The sequence below is a fragment of the Mobula birostris genome, chromosome 9 (assembly GCF_030028105.1).
Source record: "Mobula birostris isolate sMobBir1 chromosome 9, sMobBir1.hap1, whole genome shotgun sequence".
In the NCBI taxonomy this organism is placed as follows: Eukaryota; Metazoa; Chordata; class Chondrichthyes; order Myliobatiformes; family Myliobatidae; genus Mobula; species Mobula birostris.
In genome coordinates this window covers 75,891,070-75,903,569 of record NC_092378.1, presented here as the reverse complement: position 1 = coordinate 75,903,569, position 12,500 = coordinate 75,891,070, and the positions used below count along the sequence as shown (strand labels likewise).

At 44.0% G+C, this 12,500-nt stretch overlaps 1 protein-coding gene across 1 annotated transcript in view; it reads right to left on the bottom strand.

Moving 5' to 3' along the window:
- fer1l6 (fer-1 like family member 6) overlaps positions 1-12,500 on the bottom strand; it is a 311,731-nt gene that overhangs the window by 128,648 nt on the left and 170,583 nt on the right. The window contains exon 22 of the mRNA XM_072267285.1: positions 8,151-8,166. Coding sequence (XP_072123386.1) covers positions 8,151-8,166 — 16 coding nt within the window. The remainder of the gene's footprint in view (positions 1-8,150; positions 8,167-12,500) is intronic.

The window sequence follows — 12,500 nt, the reverse complement described above, 5'->3', positions numbered from 1 at the left end:
AGAACATCAGATTGTTGAGAGCATCCCTGTGGCCATCCTCCTCAAGAACACGTACTCCATTTTGAGTACTGTTTGGGGGGAGGGGAAACGACCTACCTGGCTGAAGCAACAGTGACTGTGCCTCTGGCACTGAGTCTGGCCCTGTGGCTCAGAAGGGTAGGGAACGGAAGAGGGTGTCAGTTAGGTGATCCTGTGGATATGAAAGGGAAACATGAATGGTAGTTTGCCTCCCAGGTGTAGGGTCCGAGATGTTTTTGGACACGTCCACAATATCCTGGAAAGAGAGGGTGAGCAGCCAGAAGTTGTGGTACATATTCGTACCAGTGATATAGGAAGAAAAAGGGAGGAGGTCCTGAAAAAAGAATGTAGGGAGTTAGGAAGGAAGCTGAGAAGCAGGACCTCAAAGCTAGTAATCTCAGGATTGCTGCCTGTGCCACATGACAGCAAGGATAGGAATAGAATGAGGTGGCAGATAAATATGTGGCTGAAAAATTGGAGCAGGGGACAGGGATTCAGATTTCTGTAATTGGGACCTCTTCTGGGGCAGGTGGGACCTGTACAAAAGGGACGAGTTGCACTTGAATCTGAGGGGGACCAATATTCTTGCGGGCAGATTTACTGGAGCTGTTGGGAGTGGTTTAAACTAATATGGTGGGGTTGGGAACCAGTATGATGGAGCTGAGGATGAGGCAGCAGGTTTACAAGTAGATCATGGGTGTAAAATGAATGTAAGGAAGGACAAGCCAATGATTGGGTACATACAGACAGAACAAAGAGTTAACGTACCACAGAGGCAAAATTCAAAAAAGGCGGGAGAATGCAGGCTGTATTTAAATGTGCGTAGCAATCAGAATAAGGTGGACAAGCTTGTGGCGTGATTAGAGATTGATTGGTATGAAGTTGCGGGCATCACTGAGGCTGAAAGAAGCCCGTAGTTGGGAGTAACATCAAGGCATATACTTTGTATCAAAAGGACAGGCAGGAAGGCATAGGCGGTTGTGTGGCTCTGTTGGGAAGAGATGGAACTACACTTGTAGAAAGAGGTAACATGAGGTCAGAGAATGTTGAAACTTTGTGGGTGGAGTTAAGAAAGTGCAAGGTTAAAAAAAACATTATGGGAACCATATATAGGCCAGGATGTGGGATTGAAATTACAAAGGGAGCTGGAAAATGCATGTAATAAGGGTACTGACACAATTGTAATGGGGGATGTCAATATGCAAGGGGATTGGGAAAATCAGGTTGGTGTCGGATTGCAAGAGAGGGAATTTGTTGAATGCCTATGAGATGGCTTTTTAGAGCAACTTGTGCTTGAGCCGACTCGGGAAAAGGCTGTCTTAGATTGGGTGTTGTGTAATAACCCAGATTTTATTAGGGAGCTTAATGTAAAGGGACCCTAAGGAGGCAGTGATCATAATATGATTGTATTCATACTGCAATTTGAGAGGGAGAAGCTGAATTGCAATGTATCGGTATCTCAATGGAATAAATAGAATTACAGAGGCATGAGAGAATAGCTTGCCCAGGTGGATTGGAGGAGGATGCTGGTGGGGATGACGGCAGAGCAAGAGTTGGATGAAGTTTCTGGGAATAGTTCACAAGGCGCAGGATAGGTATGTTCCACAGAGGAAGAAGTTCTCAAATGATAGGGATAGGCAACCACGGCTGACAAAGGAAAATAAGGACTACATAAAAACCAAGGAAAGGGCATATAAGATAGTAAATAAGTTAGATGGAGGGGTAGGTAGTGCTGAGGAAGCAATGTGATTGCAGCAGGACTTTTACAAATTGGAAGAATGGGCAAAAAAGTGACAAATGGAATACAGTTGGGAAATATATGACAATGCATTTTAGTAAAAGGAACAATCATGTGGACTATTATCTAAATGGAGAGATGGTTCAAACATCAGAGGTGCAGATGAACTTAAGAGTTCTCGTGCAAGACCCCCAGAAGGTTAATTTACAGCTTGAGTCTGTGTTAAAGAAGGCAGATGCAACATTGGCATTTATTTCAAGGGGAATAGAATATAAAAGCAAGGAGATAGTGCTGAGGCTTTATAAGACACTAGTCAGGATGCACTTGGAGTATTGTCAACAGTTTTGGGCCACATACCTTAGGATATATTGTCATTGAGACAGTCCAGAGGAGGTTCATGAGGATGATTCCAGGAATGAAGGGGTTAACATATGAGCAACACACATCAAGGTTGCTGGTGAACGCAGCAGGCCAGGCAGCATCTCTAGGAAGAGGTGCAGTCGACGTTTCAGGCCGAGACCCTTCGTCAGGACTAACTGAAGGAAAAGTGAGTAAGAGATTTGAAAGTTGGAGAGGGAGGGGGAGATCCGAAATGATAGGAGAAGACAGGAGGGGGAGGGATGGAGCCAGGAGCTGGACAGGTGATTGGCAAAAGGGATACGAGAGGATCATGGGACAGGAGGTCCGGGAAGAAAGACAAGGAGGATGGACAAGTAGGATGGGCAAGGGGTATATTCAGAGGGACAGAGGGAGAAAAAGGAGAGTGAGAGAAAGAATGTGTGTATAAAAATAAGTAACAGATGGGGTATGAGGGGGAGGTGGGGCATTAGCGGAAGTTAGGGAAGTCGATGTTCATGCCATCAGGTTGGAGGCTACCCAGACGGAATATAAGGTGTTGTTCCTCCAACCTGAGTGTGGCTTCATCTTTACAGTAGAGGAGGCTGTGGATAGACATGTCAGAATGGGAATGGGATGTGGAATTAAAATGTGTGGCCACTGGGAGATCCTGCTTTCTCTGGCGGATAGAGTGTAGGTTTTCAGCAAAGCGGTCTCCCAGTCTGCGTCGGGTCTCACCAATATATAAAAGGCCACATCGGGAGCACCGGATGCAGTATATCACCCCAGCCGACTCACAGGTGAAGCGTCGCCTCATCTGGAAGGACTGTTTGGGGCCCTGAATGGTGGTGAGGGAAGAAGTGTAAGGGCATGTGTAGCACTTGTTCCGCTTACACGGATAAGTGCCAGGAGGGAGATCAGTGGGGAGGGATGGGGCGGACGAATGGACAAGGGAGTCGCGTAGGGAGCGATCCCTGCGGAAAGCAAAGGGGGGAGGAGGGAAAGATGTGCTTAGTGGTGGGATCCCATTGGAGGTGGCGGAAGTTACGGAGAATAATATGTTGGACCCGGAGGCTGGTGAGGTGGTAGGTGAGGACCAGGGGAACCCTATTCCTAGTGGGGTGGCGGGAGGATGGAGTGAGAGCAGATGTACGTGAAATGGGGGAGATGCGTTTAAGAGCAGAGTTGATAGTGGAGGAAGGGAAGCCCCTTTCTTTAAAAAAGGAGGACATCTCTCTCGTCCTAGAATGAAAAGCCTCATCCTGAGAGCAGATGCGGCGGAGACGGAGGAATTGCGAGAAGGGGATGGCGTTTTTGCAAGAGACAGGGTGAGAAGAGGAATAGTCCAGATATCTGTGAGAGTCAGTAGGCTTATGGTAGACATCAGTGGATAAGCTGTCTCCAGAGACAGAGACAGAAAGATCTAGAAAGGGGAGGGAGGTGTCGGAAATGGACCAGGTAAACTTGAGGGCAGGGTGAAAGTTGGAGGCAAAGTTAATAAAGTCAACGAGCTCAGCATGCGTGCAGGAAGCAGCGCCAATGCAGTCGTCGATGTAGCGAAGGAAAAGTGGGGGACAGATACCAGAATAGGCACGGAACATTGGCGCTGCTTCCTGCACAATAGTCAGTTCCCCTCTACCACCACTCTGCTCCGTCTAGCGGAATTAGTCCTTACTTTCTCCTTTGGCTCCTCCCACTTCCTCCAAACTAAAGATGTAGCTGTGGGCACCCGTATGGGTCCTAGCTATGCCTGCCTTTTTGTTGGCTTTGTGGAACAATCTGTGTTCCGCACCTGTTCTGGTATCTGTCCCCCACTTTTCCCTCGCTACATCGATGACTGCATTGGCGCTGCTTCCTGCACGCATGCTGAGCTCGTTGACTTTATTAACTTTGCCTCCAACTTTCACCCTGCCCTCAAGTTTACCTGGTCCATTTCCGACACCTCCCTCCCCTTTCTAGATCTTTCTGTCTCTGTCTCTGGAGACAGCTTATCCACTGATGTCGACTATAAGCCTACTGACTCTCACAGCTACCTGGACTATTCCTCTTCTCACCCTGTCTCTTGCAAAAACGCCATCCCCTTCTCGCAATTCCTCCGTCTCTGCCGCATCTGCTCTCAGGATGAGGCTTTTCATTCTAGGACGAGGGAGATGTCCTCCTTTTTTAAAGAAAGGGACTTCCCTTCCTCCACTATCAACTCTGCTCTTAAACATATCTCCCCCATTTCACGTACATCTGCTCTCACTCCATCCTCCCGCCACCCCACTAGGAATAGGGTTCCCCTGGTCCTCACCTACCACCCCACCAGCCTCCGGGTTCAACATATTATTCTCCGTAACTTCCGCCACCTCCAACGCGATCCCACCACTAAGCACATCTTTCCCTCCCCCCTTCTTTCTGCTTTCCGCAGGGATCGCTCCCTACGTGACTCCCTTGTCCATTCATCCCCCCCATCCCTCCCCACTGATCTCCCTCCTGGTACTTATCCGTGTAAGCGGAACAAGTGCTACACATGCCCTTACACTTCCTCCCTTACCACCATTCAGGGCCCCAAACAGTCCTTCCAGGTGAGGCAACACTTCACCTGTGAGTCGGCTGGGGTGATATACTGCGTCCGGTGCTCCCGATGTGGCCTTTTATATATTGGCGAGACCCGACGCAGACTGGGAGACCGCTTTGCTGAACACCTACGCTCTGTCTGCCAGAGAAAGCAGGATCTCCCAGTGGCCACACATTTTAATTTCACATCCCATTCCCATTCTGACATGTCTATCCACGGCCTCCTCTACTGTAAAGATGAAGCCACACTCAGGTTGGAGGAACAACACCTTATATTCCGTCTGGGTAGCTTCCAACCTGATGGCATGAACATCGACTTCTCTAACTTCCGCTAAGGCCCCACCTCCCCCTCGTACCCCATCTGTAACTTATTTTTATGCACACATTCTTTCTCTCACTCTCCTTTTTCTCCCTCTGTCCCTCTGAATATACCTCTTGCCCATCCTCTGGGTTCCCCCCCCCATCTTTCTTCCCGGACCTCCTGTCCCATGATCCTCTCATATCCCTTTTGCCAATTACCTGTCCAGATCTTGGCTCCATCCCTCCCCCTCCTGTCTTCTCCTATCATTTTAGATCTCCCCCTCCCCCTCCAACTTTCAAATCTCTTACTCACTCTTCCTTCAGTTAGTCCTGACGAAGGGTCTCAGCCTGAAACATCAACTGCACCTCTTCCTAGAGATGCTGCCTGGCCTGCTGCGTTCACCAGCAACTTTGATGTGTGTTGCTTGAATTTCCAGCATCTGCAGAATTCCTGTTGTTTGGGTTAACATATGAGGAGTCTTTGGCAGCATTGGGCCTGTACTCACTGGAATTTAGAAGAATGCAAGGAGATCTCATTGAAACCTACCAAAAGTTGAAAGGGCTATATAGGGTGGATGTTGAGAGGATGATTTCTATGGTGGGAGTATCCAGAACAAGAGCGCACAGCCTCAAAATTGAGAGGCAACCTTTTAGAACAGAAGTAAGGAGGAATTTTTTTAGCCAGAGAATTTTAAATCTGTGGAATGCTCTGCCACAGATTGCAGTAGAGCCCAAGTCCGTGTGTACATTTAAGGCGGAAGTTGATCGAATCATGATTGGTCAGGGCATCAAAGGATATAGTGAGAAGGCGGGTGTATGGGAATGAGTGGTATCTGGGATCAACCATTGTGGAATGGAGAAACAGACTCAATGGGCTGAATGGCCTAATTCTGCTCCGATGTCTTATTGTGTTATGGTCCCTTTGCACCTCTGAATTTTGAAGTTTTCAACGTTTAGAAGTTAGTCTGTGCATCTATTCCTTATAGCAAAGTACATGCCCATGCGCTTCCTGACACTGTATTCCATGCCGCCTTTTTGCCCATTCTTCAAATCTATCTAAGTCTTTTTGCAGTTTCCTAACTTCCTCAATACTACCTGCCCCTCCATCTCTCTTCATATCCCCTGCAAACTTGGCCACAATGCCATCAATCCAACAAGAGAAATCAAAGAAAGCATAAGAAGAAAAATGTGAGCATATAATATAGCAAACATTAGTGGAAGCTAAGAGGATTGAGAAGCTTTCGAAAGCCACCAGGAGACAACAAAAAAACCATATGGAGAGAAAAGATGAAATACGAAGGTAACCTAGACAATAGTATAAAAGAGGAAACCAAAACTTTTCTTCAGAGAGTAAAAGGGAGACTGGAGTGGATATTTTTAAAGATTGACAGCGTAAAACCACCAGAAGGCAACTAAAAAAACCATAAGAAGTGGCAGATGGAATACAGTATCAGGAAGTGTTTGGGCATGTCCTTTGCTAGAAGGAATAAATACATAGACTGATTTCTAAACGTTAAAATTTTCAAAAGTGAGAGGTGCAAAGGGACTTGGAAGTTCTTGATCAGAATTCCTGAAGGTTAACTTGCAGTTTGAGTCATTCGTAAGGAAGGCAAATGCAATGTTAGCGTTGATTTTGAGAGGACTAGAATATACAAAGGATGTAATGCTGAGGCCTTATAAGGGATTGGTCAGACTGCACTTGGAATATCATGAGCATTATCAGGCCTTTTATCTCAGAAAAGGTGTGCTGGCATTGGAGAGTGTCCAAAGGAGGTTTACAAGAATGATTCTAGGACTTAAAGTTTTAAATGTATGAGGAGTGTTTGATGGCTCTGGGCTTGTACTTGCTGTAGTTTAGAAGAATGAGCGGGGATTATTGACCCATAATGTGAAAAGAAGTAATTCCAACACTAACCCCTGTGGAGCACCACTAGTCACCGGCACCTAACAAAAAAAAGATCCCTTTATTCTCACTCTTTGCTTACTGCCAATCAGCCAATGTTCTATCCATGCTAATATCTTTCCTGTATACCGTGGTTCTTGTTAAGCAGTCTCATGTGCATCACCTTGTTAAAGGCCTTCTGAAAATCCAAGTAAACAATATCCACTGACTCTCCTTTGTCCATCCTGTCTGTTATTTCCTCAAATAATTCCAACATATTTGTCAGAAAAGATTTCTCCTTAAGGAAACGATGCTGACTTTGGCCTATTTTATCATGTGCCTCCAAATACCCTGAAACCTCTTTGTTAATAATGGACTCCAATATCCTTCTGGCTGCTAAAGTCAGGCTAACTGGCCTAGAAAAAGAACTTCTTTCTTCTGCCTCCCTCCTTTCTTGAAGAGTGGTGTGACATTTGCAATTTTCCAGTGCTCCAGAACCATACCAGAATATATTGATTTTTGAATGATCATTAATAGTGCCTCCACATTCTCTTCGACTACCTCTTCTAGAATTCTGTGGTGTAGCAAACTGTTAATGTCTTCCACAGTGAAGAATGACACAAAATACTTATTGCACTTGTCTGCCATTACTACCTCTCCAGTGTCATTATCTAGTGGTCCAATATCCACTCCATTCTCTCTTTTAATCTTTAAATAGCTGAAGAAAAGTTTTGGTAACCTCTTTTATATTATTGTTTAGTTTACCTTCATATTTCATCTTTTATCTCCTTATGGCTTTATAGCTGCCTTCTGGTGGCTTTTGAAAGCTTCCCAATCCTCTTAACTTCTTACTAATTTTTGCTATAATTGCATGTCCTCACTTTTCTTTTTACACTCTTTCACTTCCCTTGTCAACTACAGTTGCCTCCTAGCTTTCTTTCTTCATTCTTCATATTTATTCATCTTTGGGATCTATCTTGCATCTTCTAAATTGTCTACTGAAGCTCTAGCCATTTGCTGATGTGCTCTCATTCATGCTAGTGTTCCCTTCCAGTCAACTTTGGCCAGCCCCTCTCTCATTCCTCCGTAATCCCTTTTAACTTACTGTAATACCGATATATCTGACTTTATTTTCTCACTCTCGAACTACAGGGTGAACCCTATGATATTATGATCACTGCTTCATAAGGGTCCCATTGCCTTAAGCCCCCTAGTCAAATCTGGTTCACTACACAACATCCAATCCAGAATACCTGATCCCCTGGTGGGCTCAATAACAAGCTGCACTATAAAGCTATCTCATAGGCATTCTACAACTTCCATCTCTTGGAATCTAATATTAGCACCAACTTGATTTTCCCAATTTACCTGTATATTGAAATCCCTCCATAACTATCAGAGCAATGCCCTGTTGAAATTTATATCCCACATTCTGGTTTCTGTTTGGAGACCTGTATATAACTCCCATTAGGATCTTGTTACCCTTGCAATATCTTAGCTCTACCCAGAAGGATTCTACATCAGGATTAGAAAGAAAGGGGGAAGATCCAACAGACAAAATCTTGGAGGAACTCTGAATCAGGCAGCATCTATGGAGAAAAATGGACAGTCAATGTTTTTGGTCAAAACCCTTCAACCTGACCCTTTTATTTGGAGTCCACATGAAGGGCTTCAACCCAAGCCATTGACTGTTCATTTTCCTGCACAGATGCTGCCCGTCCTGCTGAGTTCATCCAACAATTTTTCTTATTGGATTAAGCTGTAGCATTGCTCTTCTTCTTATAGTTTCACTTCTCTCTATAAATATGCTGAATATATATTTATATAATACCTATAAACATGATTTTGGTCAGTGAATTTTCCATGAATTTCCAGATTACTGCCTGTGCCATACACCAGTGAGGATAGAAACAGGGTGAGTTTTTAGATTAATGCGTGGTTGAGAAGCTGGTGCTGGGGGCAGGGCTTCAGGTTCTTGGATCATTGAGATCTCTTCTGGGGAGGTATGACCTGTTCAAAAGTGATGGGTTGCACTTAAACCCGAGGGGAACCAATATTCTCATGTGCAGGTTTGTTAAAGCTGTTGGGGAGGGTTTAAACTAATTTGACAGAGGGTGGGAACCAGAGTGAAGGGACTCAGGATAGGATGGATGGTAAAAAAGATAGCATGCAGTCAGACTGTCAGGAAGGGCAGGCAGATGATAGGACAAAATTGCAGCCAGTGGAATGATTATCAGTGCATTAGGGATGCAGAATCAAAAAGGCTAGCAAAGTGTTATATCTCAATGCGCGGAGTAGAAGAAACGAGGTGGATGATCTTGTTGTACTATTACAGATTGTCAGATACAATGTTGTGGCCATCATTGAATCGTAGCTTAAAGGGTGTTGTAGTTGAGGGCTGAATGTCCAAGGTTACACATTGTATCAGAGGGATAGGAAGGTAGGCAGAGGGGGTGGTGTGGCTCTGCTGATAAAGAATGGCATCAAATCAGGAGAAAGGTGTGACATAGGATCGGAAAATGTTGAATACTACTGCATTGACTTAAGAAACTGCGAAGGTAAAGGACACCGATGGCAGTTACAAACAGGCCGCCCAACAAGAGGACCACAGGAAATAGAAAAGGCGTATTAAAAGGGCAATGTTATGATAGTCATGCAGGTCAATTGGGAAAATCAGGTTGGAAATGGATCTCAAGAGAGTGAGTTTGTTGATGATTATGAGATGGTTTTTTAGAGCAGTTTGTCATTGAGCCTACCTGGGGATCAGCTATACTGGATTGGGTGTTATGTAAAAAACCGGGGGTGATTAGGTAAAATAGTACAACCGTGGCTGACAAGGGAAGTCAAAGCTAATGTAAAAGCAAAAGAGAGGGCATACAACAAAACAAAAATTAGTGGGAAAATAGAGGATTGAGAAGCTTTTAAAGCTCTATGGACAGCAACTAAAAGAATCATTAGGAGGGAAAAGATGAAACTTGAAAGTAAGCTAGCAAGCAATATCAAAGTGGATAATAGAACCTTTTTCAATTATGTAAAAAATAATAGAGATAAAAGAAAATGAGGTTGGAGAAATAATGCTGGAGGACAAGATGAACTAAATGAGAATTTTGCACCAGTCTTCACTGTGGAAGACACTAGCAGTGTGCCAGGTGTTGGAGGGTGTGAGGGAAGAGGAGTGGGTGCAGTTACTATTACAAGGGAGAAAGTGCTCAAAAAACTGGAAGACTTAAGGGTACATAAGGCACCTGGACCAGAAGAACTGCATCCTAATGTTCTGTAAGAGGTAGCAGTAGAGATTGTGGGGGCATTAGTAATGATATTTCAAAAATACCTGGACTCTGGTGTGGTGCCAGATGACTGGAAAATTGTAAATGTCACTCCATTCTTTAAGAAAGGAGGAAGGCAGCAGAAAGGAAATCATAGACCAGTTAACCTGACCTCAGTGGTTGGAAGATATTGAAGTCAATTATTAAGGATAAGGTTATGGAGTACTTGGTGACACAGGACAAGTTAGGACAAAGTCAGCATGATTTTTTTAAGGGAATATCTTGCCTGACAAACCTGTTGGAATTCTTTGAGGAGAATACAAGTAGGATAGATAAAAAGGATGTAGTGGATGTTGTATATTTGGACTTTCAGAAGGCCTTTGACAAGGTAACACACATGGGGCTGCTTACCACGTTAAGAACCCACGGTATTACAGGAAAGTTACTGGCATGGTCAGAGCATCAGCTGATTGGTAGGAGGCAGCGAGAGGGAATAAGAGGATCCTTTTCTGGTTAGCTGCCAGTGACTAGTGGTATTCCACAGGGGTTAGTGTTGGGACTGCTTCTTTTTATGCTGTATATCAATGATTTAGATGATGGAATAGATGGCTTTGTTGCCAAGTTTGCAGATGATATGAAGATTAGTGGAGGGGCAGGTAGTGTTGACAAAATGGGTAGGATGCAGAAGAACTTAGACAGATTAGGAGAAGTGTCAAATGAAGTAGAATGTTGGAAAATGCATGTTCATGCACTTTGGTAGCAGAAATAAATGTGCAGACTATTTTCTAAATAGGGAAAATCCAAAAATCTGAGATGCAAAAGGAGTTGGGAGTCCTTGTGCAGAACACCTTAAAACATGTAAAGTCAGTGGTGAGGAAGGCAAATGCAATGTTAGCATTCATTTCAAGAGATCTAGAATACAATCGCAGAGATGTGATGCTGAGGCTTCATAAGGCACTGGTGAAGCCTCACCTTGAGTATTGTGGTCATTTCTGGAATCCTCATCCAAGAAAAGGTGTGCTGGCATCAGAGGGGGTTCAGAAGATGTTTCCAAGGACGATTCCAGCAATGAAAGTATTATCATATGAAGAACGTTTGATAGCTCTGGGACTGGAATTTAAAAGGATGATATGGGATCTCATTAAAACCTTTCGAATGTTGAAAGGCGTTGATGGAGTAGATGTGAAAAAGAGGTTTTCCATAATGTCTAGGTCAAGAGGGCACAGCCTTAGGATAGTGGGGTATCCATTTAAAACAGAGATGTGGAGAAATTTCTTTAGCCAGCAGTTGGTGAATTTGTGGAATTTATTACCACAGGTAGCTGTGGAAGCCAAGTCTTTGTGTATATTTAAGGCAGAGTTTGGTAGATTCTTGATCGGACATGGCACCAAAGGTTACGGGGAGAACGCCGGGGAGTGGGGCTGAGGAGGGGAAAAATAAGGGCAGCCATTATTGAAAAGCGGAGCAGACCTGATAGGCCAAAGGACTTAATTCTACTCCAATGTCTTATGGTCGTATGGCCTAATTATAGTACAGCTGTTTCTATACGTTTCACAAAGCCTCTCAGTTTGCTGTAGCAGGTGTCATTCCACTTGAAGCTGACTATTTTATAAGATAAATTGTTATCAATGGAATTTTGTTATCTATAGAGTATGAGACAACCATGATTTCCTTCGCCTTTTCTTTGTTCTCTCAGTTCTTCTTTTTTGTTTATTTTCTGCTCTTGTAACAGTTAATAAAATAATTGTAAGCAACAAGTTTGATGCCTCATTCTTGACTTCTAAAGAACCATCCAATCACAAAATTATTAGGATACAGCAGTCTGTTGTTCCTGATTCCTATTTGCAGACTCATATCTCCCCACAGCAGAACCATGGGGGTTTCTTCAGCAAAGCTTTAGAAGACTTCACCGACTTGATGCTATTAGTAATTTAACTTGTCAGAAAGAGTTGCAATTTATTAAGGTTTGAGCCCACTGCCAAATTTGATTTAGTAGGTATGAAGAATCAGCAACACATAAATGCAGGAGATCCTTCAGATACTGGAAATCCAGAGTGAAATACACAAAAGTCTGGAGGAACTCAGCAAGTTAGGCAGCATCAATAGACAGGAATAAAAGTCAATGTTTCAGGCCAAGACCCTTCATCATGACTGGAGGAAAAGAGGAAGAGATTCCAGAATAGAAGATGGGGGAAAGAAAGCAGTACAAGCTAGAAGGTGATAGATGACGCCATGTGAGGAAGAAGGTTGGTGGGTGGGGGAGGGGTAGAAGTGAGAAACTGGGAAGTGATGGGTGGAAAAGGCAAAGAGCAGAAGAACTATATAACCATATAACAATTACAGAAGAAAGAGGAATCTGATGGGACAGGAGAGTGAACCATTGAAAAGTGGGATGGAGGAA